This window comes from Lytechinus variegatus, chromosome 1, assembly GCF_018143015.1.
Source record: "Lytechinus variegatus isolate NC3 chromosome 1, Lvar_3.0, whole genome shotgun sequence".
NCBI classification, from domain to species: Eukaryota; Metazoa; Echinodermata; class Echinoidea; order Temnopleuroida; family Toxopneustidae; genus Lytechinus; species Lytechinus variegatus.
In genome coordinates, this window is record NC_054740.1 from 52027708 (window position 1) to 52048941 (window position 21234).

The 21234-nt window shown below is 35.5% G+C and overlaps 1 protein-coding gene across 2 annotated transcripts; it reads right to left on the reverse strand.

Moving 5' to 3' along the window:
• Positions 1–4617: 4617 nt before the first annotated feature.
• Positions 4618–10143, reverse strand: LOC121416236. 2 transcript variants are annotated; one of them, XM_041609754.1, is made up of 5 exons: positions 9543–10143; positions 7983–8103; positions 6301–6424; positions 5673–5827; positions 4618–4889 (listed from the first exon to the last, which is right to left on the reverse strand). In XM_041609754.1, the coding sequence occupies exons 1-5, from the start codon at positions 10045–10047 to the stop codon at positions 4703–4705; spliced, it is 1092 nt and encodes a 363-aa protein (XP_041465688.1). In that variant the 5' UTR covers positions 10048–10143; the 3' UTR covers positions 4618–4702. The 2 variants fall into 2 exon arrangements, with proteins under 2 accessions (XP_041465688.1, XP_041465681.1); XM_041609747.1 differs by having other exon boundaries at positions 6301–6427.
• Between the last annotated feature and the right edge of the window lie 11091 nt (positions 10144–21234).

Sequence of the window (21234 nt, forward strand, 5' to 3'; positions counted from 1 at the left end):
ATTTTAGTTTCATGGCATGAAACTTTAACTTCTTAATTCTCTCTCTCTCTTTATCTCTGGTCTCTCCCTCGCTCTTATAACACTTCTTACAGATATTTTAGTTTTATCAGGATATCTATTTTCTTCGACATCCATACACATCAGGGCCTTGTTCCATAAAAGTTACTACTATAATGGAAACTTAGCCATCCACTGATACTGCACATAACACAGTAACAATGCTCAACAACCAATAAGAATCAAGGATTTCACGACAGTAAACACTTGATGGTGAAGTTACCAAAATGATGAACCTTTATGCCACAGGGTCCAGTATCTGACATAAAGAACAAGAAGATTTTCTCATTCTCCCACAAGATCCAGCTATCCTTCTATGGTAACTTCCTTTCAATGGTCTATCGGGGAGGGGGGTGGGGGTGCCCAACGTGCCACTTTTGAGGGCTAAAAAACTTTTAAATAAAGGAAATGACTTCTTAATAATCTAATGAAAAAAAATCCTTTCGGATAAGTTGGCAGGCCAGAACGGGTGAGGTATCAGTGATTTCCCCAACATCAGATGCTTGCATTGAGCACTGTTTTTACAGCTAGAGAATACCTCGGTCACATTTGCTCTACGGCGGCCGTGTGGCGAGTTGAACACAGCCGTTTTATTTTTATTCAAACCACCTATATGTAGCTGGTACAAAAAATGTTAAAATGGCTGTTTTAGACTCGCCGTATGCGGCGCGCCGTAGAGCAAATGTGACCGAGGTATTAGCTATTAATTCCATTTGCCCCCAGACTCGATATGCAATACACTGGAACGTGAAGAATCAATCAAGACTTAAGTGGCTCATTAAATGACATTTTCTTTTTAATGATGCGTTAAATGCAGGAATGTCATACAATGAATGTGGGGAGACATTTAAATAATTGGAAATGAGAACAATACTTTTGTGAAGATAGGGTTGAAGGAGAGAATGTGAGGGTAACAGAGAGGGAGGGGGGGGAAGGAGTAAAAATAAAAGGTAAGCAGAAAACTGTTTTTAAAGAGTTAACAAAACCACATGTATAGATCTGCTAAAATAAACACAAATGTCACATAAATAAGTAGCCGATCGTTCAAAAAAGCATCTAGGCAATAAAAAAGGTCTGAAAAATGTATCATAGAAATATAATTCATTGTAGCAAAGAACTTGTGACTCCATTGAACACAATGTAACATATACCATATATCATTTAAATGGTATATAAGTCTCAATTGATAAAGCATTACGGTTCACAAGAGCAAGCAACCAGAGGACTAAGTGATTTACATCTTATCAGAGGGACAATGAAATGTGTATTTAATAATGCCCTTCTGCAGGGCTCTAGTGCACTTTGCTTCGAACACTGATCACTAGATCATACGTCCCCTTTCTCTACCAACTAATATGCAAAGTTTACACACATACACTTGATTGCCGGATATCCTCTAAATACACTGAACGCAGGAATAACAATATGAGATACGTAACAACTAAAATAATGATGTAAAATCAGACACTGAAAATGCAGCATACTGCAACCCCATTTCAATAATACATGTAGGTTTGTATGTAAAACTTGATTTAATAATCAGGATGCATTACAAATATAGCACAATTTTTTTATATAACAGATTACTCAATTGTTTCCAATTACCGGTATACCAAATTAAAGTGGCTTTACAACGAAAATTGGATCAATGTCAATTCACCAACTTTCACCAATAAACATACTTTTGTACTATGCACATAGGATTCATTTAATACATGAGACATTTTCTGTCATGCATCGGGCTTGCTGTTAAAAATTCTTAGCAGTATTAGAAAAGGAAAGTCCAAAGACCTTTCCATCAAGAGTAAATATCCTTTCTCGCAGAAATATTGGAATATTATAATAATCCTTTATGTTTTCCTTATACATTGTATTTATGTTGTTTGTGATTGTAATCATTTCCCTTGTTTTACATAGCACCTTGACCCTCTTAAGTGATTATTCTTCGGAAAAAAATAACACAATGTAATAAAGATTATTATTAACCGCATCAGACATCTGAGCAGGGTAAATTTAATACATTGTTGCCTGCTTAAGACTGTGATCAAGTGGTCGGTCAATAAGTTTCCACTTGTTTAACCACGGACAAATTTATTGCCCGCTCAGGAAAGTCTGAGAAAATGCGTGGAAATGTAGCGGGTTTATAATAAGGCAGAGAGCTTACATCCACGTACTCTACATGTTTTTTGTATGCGTCCTTGAACTAAGTAGCGCTATACGACACAATGTTAATCAAGTTGAAATAACGCGGGATACTGCGTCCCCAGGCCAGGGGCGTGTCATTTCACTTACGTCACAATGGTAAAGTTCAGAGGCCTAGCCTGCTCAAGATGACAAAAATAGATTCCATTCTTAATCTCTAAAATATATGAATTTTAACGATTTTTGCTCTAGATGTCTGATTTGGTTAATAATAGCAATATTGACTGGCCTGGGGGCAAAAGGACATCGCCCTCACTGAATTGAAATCACTCTCGTCTACAACTTGGGCGATATAGATTAAGTTTGGGCAATAAATGTCGTATCGCCCCGAGGCCAGTCAATATTGCTATTATTAACCAAATCAGACATCTAGAGCAAAAATTGTTAAAATTCTGATATTTTATAGTTTAAGAATGGGAATCTGTTTTTGTCATGTTGAGCAGGCTGGGCCTCTGAACTTTACCATTGTGACGTAAGTGAAATGACATGCCCCTGGCCCATGCACTGCAATATGATATAATCTTACATAGGTTCTGTAGATTTGAATCAGTGATATGTCATCATGACTACAGATGCAAGAATCGCTTTGGTTATACACTGCAAAAACTCTGGTGTTGATTTAGCACCAGCTGGGAATCTGTATATGTCCACACCAGAGAAGTGTTAAACAACACCAGTTTCATTTTGGTCTAACACCCGATTAGTATTAAAACAGCATCGGTTTGATTCCAAACTGGTGTTGTTTCAATACTTCTCTGGTATGGACATATATAGATTCTGGGCTGGTGTTAAATCAACACCAGAGTTTTTGCAGTGTACATTTTGACTTTGACATCGCCTCAGTGAAAATATCTGTTTTGAGTTGTATTTAAGACTGACGACGGTATATTTGCTGAGGTGACGTCACTAACTGCCTATAAGCTGCATATTTCATTCTTGATGTATGTACTAGTGTGAATGCATAAATTACATGAAGCATGTGCACTACAAAAACTCTGGTGTTGATTTAGCACCAGCTGGGAATCTGTATATGTCCATACCAGAGAAGTATTTAAACAACACCAGTTTGGAATCAAACCGATGCTGTTTTAGAACTAATTGGTGTTGTATAAACACCTATCTGGTTTTAGACCAAAACAAACCTGGGGGCCGTTTCATAAAGCTGTTCGTAAGATAAGAGCGACTTTAAGAACGACTGGTGAACCTTTCTTACGCGCTAAACCATCACCAATACAATATACCACTTACCGCATTAAGGGATCACCAGTCGTTCTTAAAGTCGCTCTTAACTTACGAACAGCTTTATGACCAAAACACACCTGGTGTTGTTTAACACTTCTCTGGTGTGGACATATATAGATTCCAGGCAGGTGTTTCAACACCAGTGTTTTTGCAGTGTGCTGGCTGCGTTTTTCTATCATGATGTAGACGAATCAGAGCTGAAGCAAATGTTGCAAGCATATCGTGAAGCCAATGCAGACTGATGATGGATATACATGGACTATAAAATACAACAGATATTGCCTGGTCTCTATGTTTAATGAATAACATTTCAATTGTCCTAAGCTATTCTCCCCTTGGGAGTACATTTTCCCTCATTGCAGTGCGCTTTGGGCAAAATATTATCCCTTGGGGAAAAATAAAGCTCTGTCTGGGAAACAAATGATATATTCAAATTCTAGGTAGGCAATATGTACCATCTCCACCATTCAGTGTTTGATTAATTTGCAAATTCTAAATGGCCAAAGCTATTGCAACACTGCAACATGTACATAAATGGCATATTTAATGTATAAACAAAATGCATGTATTGTCTTCGCAGGATTAGAAGCTTACACACAATTATCTTGCTTATAGTTTCCAATTGCATATCTAAATTACTCTTTATATACAAATAATGAAATCAGTCAGTAGCAAACTTACTCCAATCCATAAGTTGTTCATAAATAGAATGTAATCATAGTATTCTCAATATATCTTATCATTTAGATAACATCAGATTTATCATAATCATTAAAAGCTTTTATAGTAAGTTATACAAAGAAGTGTCAGAAGAAACAAAAGAGAAGTCAATGACAGAAAATGTGGGGGAACACATTAGATTGTTGTGTCAGTGCAAGAAGGCTCTTAGTAAAAAAATTCTGCGCACCTCATCAGTGCAGAAACGCACTTACACATTGCAATTATGTGTACTGCTAAGGGCGTGAAAGTGTGGTGTTAGGCATTCTTACACTGACACAATGAGATAAAGGGTGGGAGAATGAGGGAGACAGATTGGAAAGAGGAAGGGGAGAAAGAGAGGGAGAAGGAAAAGAGGGAGGTGAATAAGGGATAGGAAAGAGGGAAAGAAAAGAGGAAAGGGGAGAGAGACGAAATTGAGTAGGGAGAGAGCAAGAGAGCAAATGATTTTGGGAAAAAAAGACAAATATCAATTAATACCATGTCATCTGATGACCCTTTGATTCTGACCCCTCTGTTGGAAGGTCAAAGGCCAATTTTCAGTGCCGACAACCATGGTCCTCGTCAGCACTTCATATGCAGCCCTGAAGTGGGGATTGAAAAATACGGTGATGCATGCCGGAAAGAAGAACGCCATGGAGAAGTTCTTCACTAACGACCTCAGCAAAGCTCTATGGCATTGAAAAGAATGCATAAGAAAAGTTAACAACTAAGTTGCATTTTAGAACACAGGATCACACACTGAAGATCCAAAATCATCACATCTCTTTACCTCATACATGTATTGGTCACAGAATTATATTTAAGCCTCTATAATTACTGAGAAAGAAATGAGGAAATGGGAATTGGAGGTGAAACAAAAGGCTTTGCTTATGGCTTACAATATTATTTGACAAAATAAGTGTTCAATATCATGAAGTAAAGAAATTGCAAAACAATCACTCCTGAATAAGTATTCCCCCCCAAAAAAAAACACCCTATGGAGAGGAAGATATGACCTGAGCATGTACGGGGGTTGTGCAGCTGAAGGTTCAAAACCCATACCCATATTTATGAGCCATTTTGGCTGAAAAGGTACCCATTATTAAAGATTTATTAACATGCCACCCCCCCAAAAAAAGGAAGGTTATCACCAAAATTGAAGGAGTTATGGACCCATGTTCAAGGCCAGTATCTAAATATTGGGGCCATGTTTAGGGATTTTCCAGCATAAAACCATACCCCATGTTTACGAACTTCTTCCAAAAAAGCGACCCATTCCAGCGGCACATCCCCATAAGCGTTATTTCATGAGTACCCCACCCCCAAACGACATACGGACAACTTAGAAACATAATACATTTGTCAACTTTCAGGTCGGATGGATATAAAAATTTGCATAATTCCTTGGACCTGTTCCTGAAGGTGACCCCTTATCCCTGCGCCCAAAGGCTTGAGCAATGGTCATTACTCACTGCGTAAAACCAACACTGTCAGGTAACGTGACCTGGACCCGTCCTGGACCTGCTGACTGGACCTGCTCCAGCGAGATTACCCTCAATCGCATGATGAACTTGCCTGGAGTAGCACCACCAAGAATCCGATTGACACTGCTGCATAAAAAGAAGGTCTGTTGGAAAAATGAATGAGAGAAAAAAAATTTATGATGGAACTTTCATTTTAAGTTAGTTCATTATTGCAAGAAGAGTATATTTTCAGGTATATAACATCTTGATTCTAAAATGTAATCCATCACCTTTCTTCCAAGGAAATTTGATATCGTGATTGACTATAAAGCAACCATAATCATCAGTGATTTATTTTGTTGGGATACAGAGAGCCGTGTCATAAAGCTCTTTGTAAGTTAAGAGAGACTGGTGACCTTTTCTTACGCGCTAAACCATGGCCAATGAATATACCATTCATTGCACGAAAGGATCCCCCGTCATTCTTAAGGTCGATCTTAACTTACAAATAGCTTTATGACACACCCATCTCGACTAAGTTACTACCTTTCTTTAAACAAAATAGTTATCTTTTAGAAGAAATTGAGCCAAAATATTTTTTGTCACCTACGGAATTTACAGTATACGTCTACTTCACCTCATAAATGCAGACAATGATTCTATAGATGAAGGCAAAGAGAAGCATCTGCTGAAGTTCTTCCAACGATGTGTCCTCTTCAATTTCTTCAACCAAGAATCGCATCATGAAACCTGTGGTATCACTGCTGGGAGTAAGAAAATAAACAGCTTTCATAAATGATTGAATTTTAAAGTGTAAGATTTAAGTGATTGCATTTTCATTTTTTAGATTCCTGTCTATAACTGGGCACAATTTTTTCCATAAAACAATTAAAGTATACCACATTGATTATCATTATTATATTTTTGTTATTGATATTTTTATCATAACTGTCATAATTATCATCAGTCATCACTGTTACTAAAATTATCATTACAATCAGTTATTATCATTATTATCATTCTCATCATTATTACCACTTGTTATTATCAATTTCTATTATTATCATTTATCTTTATTTTTAGGCAGGAGTCATATTTTCTTTTCACCATAGCTCGCCAGAAATTTTTGGTAGAGATTGGTGGATCAGCGAAAAACAAAGTGTCACCAATGACTGAATATTTGCAAATTTTAGAACTGTATTTCTTTATCTAGGCCCTACATATGAAAACTTTCACAGGATATTCAATTTCAACCAATTAGAACTATATTTCTGAGCTGGAATTCAAATTTTCTTGCCTGAAGTTGTATAATTATTGGCCCATAATGTGTGATATCATTGCATTGCTGGGCCATACTCATTCTACGTGTTTGCAAATTATCATACTCCGATGGACAACTTGGGTTAAAGTGACATCTTGGAACCAGAAGCAAAGTATGGTATCGGTAGTAGCTTTAATTTTCAAACACATATTGCACCGCGAATGCAACAATATCACGTTATGGGCCAATATTAAATTCAAGCAAGAAAAGAGGTTCAAGGTCCTGTATGGAAATATCCATGGTCCCACTCAATACTCTTGTATTAAACTTTGAGGAAATTTAGTTCTGAAAAGTATTGTGAATTTTTTATGTACTCTTTTATTTCATTGGTCTATAAGTCTGCAGGAAATTGTGCCAGTGACCCCAGCATTGGACAGGCACTGTTGGACAACTTGATTGACTCTGCCTTAATTGTCAATCATCATTCAGGCAAAAGAAAACCCCAAACATAAAAATTAGACTCTTTTAATTATGTAGCAATATCTTATAATAATGAATTAGCACATTTAATTCTGTCACATGTCCAGACTCCAGAGTACTTAGGTTTTCATACAAATCACATAAAAGACATACTATTCCTTTTGTGATAATTTGCCATATCCACAACAGGCAACCATCTAACTTGGACAGAGGAAAAAAATAACCAATAACTTTAAGATGTAGACAAATCCTGTTTATTCAAAGCAGGGAAGTTTAGATGTGTCTTTAATCAAAGTCTACTTCATTGCCTTGAAACTTGAAGAAGAATATTAATTTGTGAAATTTTATGCTTTGATACAATGTATATTTTTTCGTGTTCATACTTTTCAACAATATATTTCAAGACTATATTATCAAAAGTAGGACTTATTATTTTCCACTTATGCGACTTCATGTACCGTATGTAATTTATGTATCATTTCATTTATATATCCTTTTGAATTGCACATGTTTGTTTAGACTTTGGATGTTACGTCCGTTTTAAAACATTTTTAGAATTAAAATGAACTGATTCTAACCTGATTCCAAGGTAGTCGATGATGATCAACATCAAACCTAACTTTGCAGAGAAAAGGAGGAAGAAGTCAATCACCTCTGCAATGACACGTCGATATATTGATGGCACTGAAAAGTCTAAGACTGCAAAGAAATCAAAGATTAGGTTTACAACTTTAATAGTAGTTTGCCTACAATGCTTTGGTACAGGTTCACTAATGTTGATTATTACCTGCATCAGACATCTGATCTTGTAACTTACAAAACCGTATTGCCCTAGATTTTCTGAATATCGGGATGGGATAGGTATATTGTTTATATTTTGCTCAGTCTCTATGCGCGTATTGACTTGCAGAGACAACACAAAATATACCTTTGTATTTTTCTTGGTCTCACATCCAGGCATTTGAGGATGCGTAGAAAGAGATACGCTTCACAATAATCCGAGCAGCAACAATATATTTCATAATAAAGACAAAACTGGATTCGGGCACTGGATGTTTCTCTGGGGACGCAATCTGATAATAGTAGCAGACTACTCCTTTCTTCAAAATAAAATTCAAGAATTAGATGCAGGGCCAGAGGTCAGATTTATGAAGATGTAGATCTAACTCTACATCTTCATTTAAACTAAGATCTACCTCAGAGTCTGTCTAGAAAATATTTCAAATTATGTTCAATAGATCAAGATCTTGATGTCTGAGAATGAACATTGAGATGCATAAAAAAAAAGTGGGCCTGGAGCCCAGCGGATCTGGGGGCCATTTCATAAAGCTGTTCATAAGTTAAAGGGATCGTTTAACTTTGTGAGCAGCTGATTTAAAAAATTCTCAAACTGAGACGAAACATGTGTATGAGTACCTGTATTTGTCCTCAAAAACCGTGAAACAGACCACAATATAGGATGAAAATTCTAATTTAGATACACGTAGCAATTTATTTGCTCTTGATTTTGAGAACAGTCTAGTAGACGGGTTCCAGCTTATGACCAGTTTTCTCCAATTCAAAAAGTCTGTTGGCTATATGTTGACTGTGTGTATCTCCTATACACACGCTATTATTAGCTGCACTGGACATTCAGTGTATACCTACTTGTACACACTGTATGTAGTTGTGCTGCACAGATTCGCTCTATACACAGTCATTGAAACCAAGGAGAGTTAGAGGTGATATCTCCTTGTTGAAACCAACTCCCAATTACTTTCAAACTTTGGTTTACATCTCCAAGGTTTTAACATTGATCCTGTAGATATGATACTTTGAAACCTTTTGGGATGGTATTTTTACAATATAACTTATAAGCATAATGGTAAGCCCATTTTCAAGAACCAAAATGAAAATGAGTTTTTTTAAATCAGAACAAAGTGAAATGATCACTTTAAGGGTTACTTTAAGAACAGCTGGTGATCCTTTCTTGTGGTAAATGACATTCAACATAAATATTTAGCGCGTAGGAAAGGACCACCACTCATTCTTATTCTTAAATTACAGATTTTGCCTTGGCTTATAGCCTTGTCTATTAGTATTATGAAAGTGAATGAACCGGCCCCTACACTAGTCAAAGAACTTAGAATTCTAGCTACCTGCAATCTGAGGAATATTGTTTCCAGCCTGGGTTACATTCTGTTGATTTTGGACACCATGGGCTAACCGTATGTCATTTTGTATCTGTTGATTTTGTCCATGAATTTGACCTCCAAACTGCTGTTGCTGTCTAGCATTGTTAAGGGGTTGCTCGCGCGTCACTTCGCCAGAGGTCTGGCTGGCTGTCGTTCCCGTTCCCGCTGAATGTTGCTGCTGCTGTTGTTGGAGAAATGAAGCAAATGTCATGTATGGCATCATTAACATCATATGTTGTTGCATATACATATGTGATCTGTACATGAAAAGCCACCTCCTGAGTCTTTCATAGTACTCTGCCATCGAGCTACACCGGTGACGTTGTAGAAACTCATGATTTTCTCCTGGAATCTGCTCTTCTTGTTGTCGAGATTGAGATGACGACGAAACTGACGAAACGGGATTTTCCGTTGCAACTGCAGACGAATTTCTCTTACGAACGCTTGCAGTCGGTACTTCTTCTGCCATTTTATTAAAATAATGGATTCAGCCCGACCACAAATGACTGTTCACTGATTTAAGCTGCTGAAAATACAAGAAAGTCCAAGTGTGTTAATTTTAAGACGAAATGTGAAAGAATGTTGACGTCCGTATCTGGAAATTTACTGGCAGCTGAGCTGCTATCAATACCGGTACCGGTTATTTGATCGGGCCGGATACCGTACGTGATCCGATGGTGGGCGTGGCATTTTGGGGAGGGTCCAAGTCCAAAGACCCTTTTCAAAGACCTAAAACCTCTTTCTTATTACGTCATATCACTGCATATTATTCTTTGTGAAATATTAGTGATTTTTTTTAACTCAAACATCCAATTTTGAATAAATTGTTCTACTACATGTATATAGCCCTATTTTTCTCTGTTAATTAATCAGATAAACGTTTTGTTGGAGTGGATAAATTCCTAGCTAATAAAGGAGTTTGACTGCCTATTTCATTTCCCCTTGCTAAAGCAAACAGGCTACTAGCATAGACCCAAAAATGAATTTATTGTGGTTAGACCGAGTAAAGAATAAGATTAGCCCTAGAATGCTGATTGGTCACTTGGTCTTCTGGCAAAAGACCTATTGCATATCAGAAAAATAAAATGAGGATCAGTTATTTTTTTTTTGCCATTATGGAACTTTCAAGTGATTAAAACCAAAAATGCTAAACCTTTCTCCTTTATCACTTCCCAATAAAGTATTTTTAAAATTGCAATTTACTATTTTCATTACAGCTTATATTGTCTATAGGTCAAGAAAACAAAATTCCCTGATGACGTTTAAAAAATTCCTTGATAGTTATCACTCCCAGATGGCATGTTTTCTAAGTTTTTTTTTTATCTTTGCAGTTTTTATTCGTCATAAAAAATAATCAAAATATACAAAACATATCGTTGCACTTCAATAAAAAAGAACATTGTATAAGTACATACAACATAATCTTAATTTACAAGAAAATTGTACCCCAGCGCTGCCGACAGGACGATCCATTAACCGAAAAAGGGAGGGTACGGCCATACCTAACGGTCCAGAGTCGACCTGCCGGCATCGCCGGGGTATAGCGCAACCAAAAAAAAAAAAAAATTATGACATGTTTTCTAAGTTGTTGCAGAGCCTGAATTGCAGGTATTTTGCAGTATAAAAGCAATAATGAAAAACTAACAAGTACCACCATAACAGTCATCCAATGGATTTTGTTTTGATAAGCAACTAAATATAACAGAGTCTGACTGACTACCATGCTTTTGACTTTTGGGCTGATCAAAATTCTGATTTTTTCCCTGACTGAATTTCTTTGATGGGCTGGGGGTTTATTTCCGATTCGTCTGCCAATTTGTCTAATTGCCACCGTCTCGTCTACTATCATTTGGTCTACCATCAGTTTGTCCACTCACCACATGGTCTACTTTAGTTTAATGCCACTCCGTCAGTTGGTCCAATAACTAAAGTGTTATCATAGAGCTATTATTGTGCAAAATGAATGAATAGAAAATGGGTATTAGACCAAGTGGTTGTTAGACGCACTAGCGTACCTATGGGTGGGGGGGGGGCAGACTGACCCCTGACGAGACACAACCCATGCAAGGGACGTATCCATCCCCCCCATGACGAGTCACAACTAGTGACCCCCTGGCCCCCGGAGTTGAAGACCTTTTCTTTTTTTTTTGCTTGTCAATTTTTTTGGCGGACGATTTTGCCTCCCCCCCCCCTGGAAAATCCTAGGTACGCAAGGGGTTAGATGAAATGTTGATGGACGGAATGGCATTAGACTAAATGAATGTAGACCATGTTCAGTTCAGTTCAATTTCATTTATTTTCTCAGCATACGAATGATGTATATACAATATGTACAGGAATGACAAATAATATCAGAGAAATTTGGAAACTACAAAAAAGTTTATAAAAACTTGTGAGTAGTAGTTCCCAGTACATTGAATGACAATAACATTGAATGAAAAAAATGCACACACAGCAACAACAAACACCAGCAAACACACAGGGAGGGTGGGGCGGTAAGTGTATGAGATCTCTGCAAGGAGAAACGAAACAAATTATTTTGCATATTCACTTTTATACATTCTTTTTAACTTCGATTTAAATGATGTAATTGTTGTTGAGTACTTGATTCCATCGGGGAGATTATTCCAAATACGTGGGCCATAATGCCTTAATGAATTTAGGAGAATTTGTGTTTTTACCTTGGGATAATGAAATTTATTACTTGAGCGAGTATTGTGACAATGAACGGAATTATTTATTAAAAACATACGGGATATATCAAAAGGAATTATGTTATGAATAGTAAGTACGAAACATCACAGATGCTATCTGAAATTATGAATATCAAGGGCATTGAGGTTGAAAACAAAGCCGTCTTGAAGGAGCTCTAAAGTTGTTACATATTCTTAAAATTATCTTTTGCACTTTATAGAGGGGTTCTAACTTTGTTATTCCAGCATTCGCCCAAGTAATACTACAATATTGAAGATAAGGTAAGGAAAGACTGTTATATACACAAAAAAAAAGTAAGTCCCCCCCTAAATAAACATCAATAATTTCCGAACCAATGCGAGTTGTTGATATATTTTTACATGAGCGTGTAGGTAATGTTATAAGCTACCCTCTGAGTAAATGTTGTGGACGTATCTTACGTCATGCTTCAGTGAGCACCGTCAGAAGGCAAAAATGTCACTTTTCAAAAGTCACAAGCAAAATATCATGACTTTGATTCCATTTTATTAGAACTAATTCCACATTCTCATTATGAAAAATAGTCAGAAGGCTTGGAAAAGGTACTTTCTAAAAGACAATACAACTTTTTAAGCTAAGTTTCACGGTTGAATGAACTCAAGTCCAAATTTGCTATAATTGGATTTTTACACATTTATATCAATAAAAATGCTAGAATATGATGACAGTCATTTTGGGGAAGACTATCTTCAACAATATTCCTCGTTTCACGGTTCAATGAACATTTATTGGAAACAAAAAATGCGATTTTCAAATATCGTAGGCAAGTATTGCTTCATTTTGGTAACTGAAAATGATATTTTCTCAACTTTTTTGTTATGTTCATGACCAATTAACATGCTTCAATGATTCAAAGGTGTCAAATTAAACATTTACGCTTGAATGAACATGTGGAATGTGATTAGCTCTTTTTTACGTTATTGGAAAAAATGCAGTTTGTAACTATGGATATCTGTCACAAAACTCCTTGTACAGTTCATTTGATTTGATTTTTATGAAAATCCCGATGTTTAATGCATCAGTGAGCACACAATATTAAAAAATTATGCAAATGAGAGGAAAGTTCAAGGCCTTGGCCCCACTCTGTACCATATCGAATGGTTATTTTGGTGTGCGCACTTTTTGGATAGTGTTACTCTGAAGCCATGTGCGAAGTTTCATGAAATAACTGTTAGCAGAAATAACAAAAACCATCCATGAAACAAACCCTCATTTCATATTTGTGAAAATTTTGACTTCCTCTCTCATAGACTTGTGTACATTATGGGTGCATATGTTTAAGCATACGTAACCCCTTATTCAATATGATGGAACTTTTTTTCAAGGCTGTCTTTAGCAATGTCGTTTGGCAGTAATGTTTATCAACCTATGGACAGAATTCTGTGCAAAAATGAAATCGATTTGTTTAGTTATGGATGAGTGAGCACGCATCAAAGTGGGAAAATTGGTATTTTCAATGTCACAGACTCATTTTAAAGGGTAATAAAGTGAGTATTGAGGGCAAATTTGGTTTCAAATGTGTCTTTAATTGCCATTGTTTTTATCATCCATCATTTCTATCACCAAACACTTTCCGAACTTTAACCATTTTCATGGTTGAGCGAGCACATTCGAAAACTTAGGAATGAATACTCTATACTGCATAAATGTATTCTTTTCCTAACAATTTCTCAGGATCAGTTGAATGTATGGATAGATCAGTGGTGGATCCAGAATTTTAAATGGGGGAGGGGCCTATAATCGGGGGAGCCATCAACATTTTCAAATTTTAACATGATCTAACAAGTTGTAGAAGATACTACCAAAAAAACCCTATGATGATGCGTCACAATACAGGGGCCACAGAGCAGTTTTCAAAGTGGGGGGGGGGGGGGGCTGACCATGCCAAAAATCACAATCGTATTACATTTTTGTACTTGCTTATGGAAAAAAGTGGGGGCTGAAGCCCCACAGCCCCCTGCTTCCGCGGCCCCTGCAATACATCGTGCTCACTCAACCATGAACATACGATATCAAAATTTGGTCTGAAGTGGTTAAATGATGGATGCTAAAACAGCATAACACCATAAAATTCACCTAAAAACAATTTTTGCCCAATTTTTTTTATTAACACAATCTGAAAAACGACTCTTGTGACTTTCAAAAATGGTCATTTTTAATTCAATCTTTAATTACTCATGCATGACTCAACCGATCAATCTCATTTTTCCCCAGGAGTTGCTTAATGAGTGTACAAAACCACCCATGAAATATCATATCTCAAAATAATTTGGTTCAAAAGTTACAGCAATTTGATTTAGGGGGGACTTACTTTTTTGTTGTGTATATATTAGAAATAATTCCTTCTGTGGTGAAAAATTGCGAAGTTAAAAAAAAAATACCAGTATTTTTTAGATCTTGTTAGCTGAAATAGAACGGTGGCTGTTGTAGGACAGTGTATCATCTAAAGTAATTCCGAGAAACTTGGTTGTTTTTTTTAACAATTCAAGAGGATTTGATTCATAAATATTTTAACATCCGAAATATCACGTTTTATATGTTCTTTACTAATATACATAATAGTTGTCTTTTCATAATCGATTACTAATTCATTAGCATAGAACCAGTTGATAATGTGGTGAGTAGACAAGTTGGCAGTGGATAAATTGGCAAATTACCCTGAAATATTCATTCTCTTTTATGATAAAAATGGTATAATTTATATTAAAAAAAAAACTGCTACTATGTGCCTTCTTTTCTTTATAAAAATGTAAACTAATCAATCCAGACTGGCTTCCTTCCTATAAATCAAGTATCAAATTTAGTTTGCGTTTGTACACTCGGCAAGCACTCTTTTTTGCAACGGCAGGAAAGGGTCTCAGTTTTATTTATTTTTTTCTCTTGGGGCAGAGGGTGCAACCTAATATCTCTTTCTCCTTCACATCATTCCTTTTCCCTTTGAATTATGTCTGGATCTCTCTTTTCAATGTTAATTTTCAAATAATTGCACACAACATTCATGCCTCACTGAGCCTATTTCTGGTAATTTCCCTTTCCCGGTCTAACCTTTAATCTTACTCCTTGCTTCTCATTAAATCACAATTCCTTCCACAAATGTCATGACTACTTGGTCTACAAGAGTTGGTCTAATTTTTGACATAATCGATTTTCAGAAAATAAATATATGTCACCCCTTTGTATTTTCCTTCTCTTTTGCCCATTTATTCCTAGGTTGTTAAACTTCTAGTGGGTCCATGCCCCCTATACCCCATTTGTATGTCAGTGGTCGAAAAGACATTCAGACATTTGGGACTTCTTTCATCGTACTTCACTTCAGTTTTATATTGAATAAAGGTGATATAGAAAACATATATGTAGGCAAAGAGGAGTTTAAAGGGGAATGAAACCTTTGGAACAAATAGGCTTGTGTAGAAACAGAAAAATCAAAGAATAAGAATAAAGAAAGTTTGAGAAAATTCGGACAAATAATGAGAAAGTTATGAGCATTTAAATATTGCAATCACTAATGCTATGGAGATCCTCCCATTGGCAATGCATCAAGGATGTGTGATGTCACTGATGAACAACTTTCCCTTTGGTGGACTATAAAATACCCTCAAAATGTCTCTTTTTGCTTTTTCTTACGATGATACAAACTCTTTATCCATTATGTATTCTTAAAAATATGTATTACAGGCCCTCATGTAGAAAGAACACATGATCTATGGATAGATGTGATAAAAGAGGCAATTCAAGTGAAATATATACTAAAGTAATGGGCAGAGTTGTTCATCAGTGACATCACACATCTTTGTCGCATTACCAATTTGCTATCTCCATAGCAATAGTGATCGCAATATTCAAATGCTCATAACTTTCTCATTATTTGTCCGATTTTTCTCAAACTTTTGTTGATCTGTTTCTTTGATTTTTCTGTTTTCACACAAGCTATCTTGTTCCAATGGTTTCATTCTCCTTTAACTACTAAAGGAAAGGATAATTGACAAACTGGGAATGTCTGAAAACTAGAAATTAGACATATTGGTAAATTTGCTGTATGGAAAAAAGACGAAGTGGTCGTTGATAAACCATAGGATTATAGAGTTGGGCCAATTGGGAAGAGAACAAATTAATGGTAAATGGATGAAGCGATTGTAGACTAAATTATAATTTTAACAAAATGACCTCTTCATTCAGTTTATACCTTTCGCTTTTCTCTTTCTTTCGCACGGATGTACTACTCCATTTTGAAACATAAAATAATCACAATGAAGAACAGAAATCTCAATGAATACATATTTTTACTGACATTGTGCACAGGGAACAAAATAATACCATAATTACACTTATATCAAAGATGGAACGGATGACTGCAAGCTAGTCAAATGGTATTGAATTATGGCGTCTACAAAACCCTTGTAGTACTATAATTTCAAATTATCTGTGAATATTTCCATAAATTTACCTTTCATTTGTAAAACAAAATGTCATTTTCAAGAATATGTGAAAAATAAAGAAGGGTAGATAAAAATAATTCTGAATCATGATTTTGAAAAAATGCACATCAACCAAGATAACTGTACTGTACATTTTTTTTCTGATCAATGTTTCCCATGCAGGACTGAATATTATTTATCAGAAATCCCCTTGAGTATTTTAATATACCGAGATGTAGCATGTAATTCAAGAAAAAAAAATCAAGTTCATCTGTGTAATTGTAACCATCAGCCACAAAATCTGTAAGGCAAAAAGAAATTTGAGATTTTTATGAAGTTTGGGGAAGCAGATCCTGAGCATTAAAATGATACATAACTTGGATCAACAATATCCCACACAATTAAGTACTTGATTCAATGTACCAGTAGTAGAATTTTTGTGAAGAATGCCTGTTTAAAGGACAAGTCCACCCCAACAAAAACTTGATTTGAATTAAAAGAGAAAAATTCAAAAAGCATAACACAGACAATTTCATCAAAATCGGATGTAAAATAAGAAAGTTATAGCATTTTAAAGTTTCGCTTATTTTCAACAAAATAGTTATATGAACGAGCCAGTTACATCCAAATGAGAGAGTTGATGACATCACTCACTCACTATTTCTTTTGTATTTTATTATATGAAATATGAAATATTTTTATTTTCTCGTCATTGTCATGTGAAATGAAGTTTCATTCCTCCTTGAACACATGGAATTCCATTATTTTAACAGTTTGCGCTTCAGGCACGGAGGTCCTAATCATCAAATTTATAAAAATTGAAATATTGTATAATTCAAACAATAAAAAACAAAAGAAATAGTGAGTGAGTGACATCATCAACTCTCTCATTTGGATGTAACTGGCTCGTTCGTATAACTTTTTTGTTGAAAATAAGCGAAACTTTGAAATGTCATAACTTTCTTATTTTACATCCGATTTTGATGGAATCTTCAGCATTGTGCTTGTCTGATTTTTTTCTATTGATTCAAATCAAAAATTTTCTGAGGTGGACTTGACCTTTAAGTTATATTTGGATAACTCATATTACACATTGTCTCTTTCCATAATAAAATTGGGGTTTTAACTCCACTGAAATTGCTAGAGATAAAATTACATTTAAGGCTTTGTGACTGTGTTGACAATGATCTCAATATGCAGTCAATATTTTCAGTAATAATAAATTTTTCATTCTACCTATAATTATTTATGAATATGATCACAAACACACAATATTCAAACAATATTTAACATAAATGCACAAAACATTTCGGTAGTAGACATCAGAACAAATGTAATCTTTGTTTTTAGGTTCTGCCTTATTAAAAGTCTTTAGTAGACTACTGTTATTACATCTATAATACAAGTTCTTCAAGACTGAAAGAGTGATAAATTTCTTAGAGGTTTCCTTTCCAACACTTTCAAAAGGTAATATCATATATCTTTAATCTGCAAGAAAGCTTATGCAACAGCTGGACTTTGTCAGGCCTAATACAAGGTTTTTGCCTCATACTTTCAGAGAGGCAGTAAACAAGTCCCTTATACACCACTGTTGGGATCCTCATCCTATCGCAGATAATCACAATTTTGTTTTGAAAGGATCCAAAGACAAGCGGCTCTCTACATCCCAGCTGATGACCGAAGAACAAGCAGTGTAACCGGGGGGGGGGGGGGCAGTCAAATATATTGCTGTACACACGTTAAAAGGGGTGTTTTTTCAGTTTTGGACAAGGGCCGCACATGCATTCGTTATGGGTATCAAAAACACTGATTTAAAAATAAAAGGGGGTAGTTAAGTTTTGAAAGGCTCGTCAATGGTCAATCGCAGGGTCAAACGTGTTTAGGGTATGTTTTTTTCCCTGGGGTCATATTCTGGCGACAACTTGTTTAGGGGCCAAAATGTGTAAATAAAGTCTGCAAAAAACTTGTTTTGGGGTTATTTTGCACACAGAGAAAACTTGTTTAGGGTGAGTTAGGAAATAATTTGGCCACGCATGTGTACAGCAATATATTTGAATGCCCACCCCCCCCTGGTTGATTGACCTCCCAGGTGACGTGGCCTAGCCTCTCTTCAAGACGCATTACAAGCAGACTCAGTATATTGTGTAGGATTGTGAATGACCTTGTTGCAATACCCCAAGACAAAGTCTTCTCCTTAAGCACCTCTGTCACTAGAAAAATCATGCCTTCATGCAGACATACCATCCAAATCTTTGCCTATGCCCAATGATCTGAAAGCAAGTTGTTATAATTAAGTTTCACTTGGCAGATTCTGGAATTTCCTGTTCAAAAATATTTAGATAATGCCCCCAAGTCCTCATAATTTGCACACAAATTAGATTTCATCTTCAAAATAGACTGCACAACCCTTTAAAGATTACAACTTAAAAATAATGATGATAATTATGATAAGAAGAAGAATGATAAGCAAAGATGAGATGAAACTAATGCTACAATAATAAGTATAAATATAAGTAATAAATATAAGTTCATAAAAATAAATATTAGTTCCTTCATGTATTAAACTTCCTCTACATTTCAATTCAGCCTATTTGAAATATACAGCGTATGACATTATCTTTACACAGCACAGTGAGAAAAAAACCCACTGGATAATAACCACACAACAAATAGCCTATATGCTTTATTACGAACATGCAAGGTGACTGGATACAAGTACATATAATACACTATTAAATCCAAGGTGTACATATATAGTAATTAAGCCCATCAATGTGGTCAAAAAAAACTTGCCGAACAAACAAAAAAAGGTGGTAAAAATATTGACATACAATTGTAGCTGAATAAAAATATGACCAGCATATATCCTTGTTTGAAATACGTTCTTTGTTCACAAATTCAACTGTATACTGATATTTTTCCTATGATAAAAAGCCTCTGTCTTCACTTTGTAAAAAGGCTGGAAAGTACCTGATCCTTAAATAAATCATCAAATAAATTCAATAAGTCTTTTATTTTTTTCTACTAGAGTTAATCTTCAAATATTGCACAAGTACTAGAAGTTTTATTAGAAAGTAATTCATAAGGTAAAAATTAATGTTATATCATGGCCTCAAAACAGAATCATCTCTTGATAATACATACAAGCGTGCCACAAAACAAAACTATCTCATTCAGCTTTTGCTGGCTCCCATTAACAAGAATAATAACCATTTTTATTCTTAAATATTTTTTGTAAATGAAGACTGTAAATGTATTGAATGGTAGATGAAATTATATAGGATATCAATAAATACATATTGCACCAAATAATGAACAGGGTTTTTTTTTCAAATAAATTTCTGTTAATTTTCTTCTACAAGATGTATTACTTCCTGTAATTTCCCCAAATGCTTAGATTCAATTCAATGATGTCTGTGTAACAAATCATGACATGGGAAATGAAATAAAATCAAATTCAAGATGACCAAGGCCCTACAGTCTAGGACCATGGCACATTTTCCAACCAAAATCAACTTACATGTTTATAATAAAGCAGCAAAATACCCCCTTTGTATTGTACAAAAATAAGAAAACTTTGATAGGAAACTTGCCCAAGCCTTCAATCCACATCGATCGATCACCTTATTTCAATTGGCTTTAATTCGTTGTCTCCAGATTCCACTCTTGGAATACATCATGAAATTATGAACTTATATTATAGTCAACTTTTGTGTTTTAAATACTCAGGTAGAGTACATTTTGTGTGGTCTAGTGGTTATAGGGCATTGGACTTATAATCATAAGGTTGTGGGTTCTAATCCCTGCTCTGCTATTGTCTCCACTTTATTGAGATATATAATGTAAACAAGTCGAATGCCTCTGGCCGTCTCACCTGCATCACGCAGTTCAATATAGTAGCAGTGCTGACTTTGCATACTACTCTAACTCGCACAAGATGTTCAGTGATACATGGTTACTCTTATGTCCTCTTTTTATGAACTAGACCAATAAACTTACAGAGATATGATGGTTATTCAACAAAAAACCCCAACATGGCCAAAGTTCATTGACCTTACATGACCTTTGACCTTGATCATGTGACCTGAAACTGGAACAGGATGTTCAGTGATACTTGATTACTCTTATGTACAAGTTTCATGAATCAGATCCATAAACTTTCAAAGTTATGATGGTAATTCAACAGATACACCCAATTCGGCTAAAGTTCATTGACCTTGGACATGTGACCTGAAACAAGCACAGGATGTTCAGTGATACTTGGTTACTCTAATGTCCAAGTTTAACGAACTAGACCAATAAACTTTCAAAGTTATGATGGTAATTCAACAGATACCCGATTCGGCCAAAGTTCATTGACCCTAAATGACCTTTGACCTTAATCATGAGACCTGAAACTTGCACAAAATGTTCAGTGATGCTTGATTACTATTATGTCCAAGTTTCATGAATAAGATCCATAAACTTTCAAAGTTATGATGGGAATTCAACAGATATCCCCAATTCGG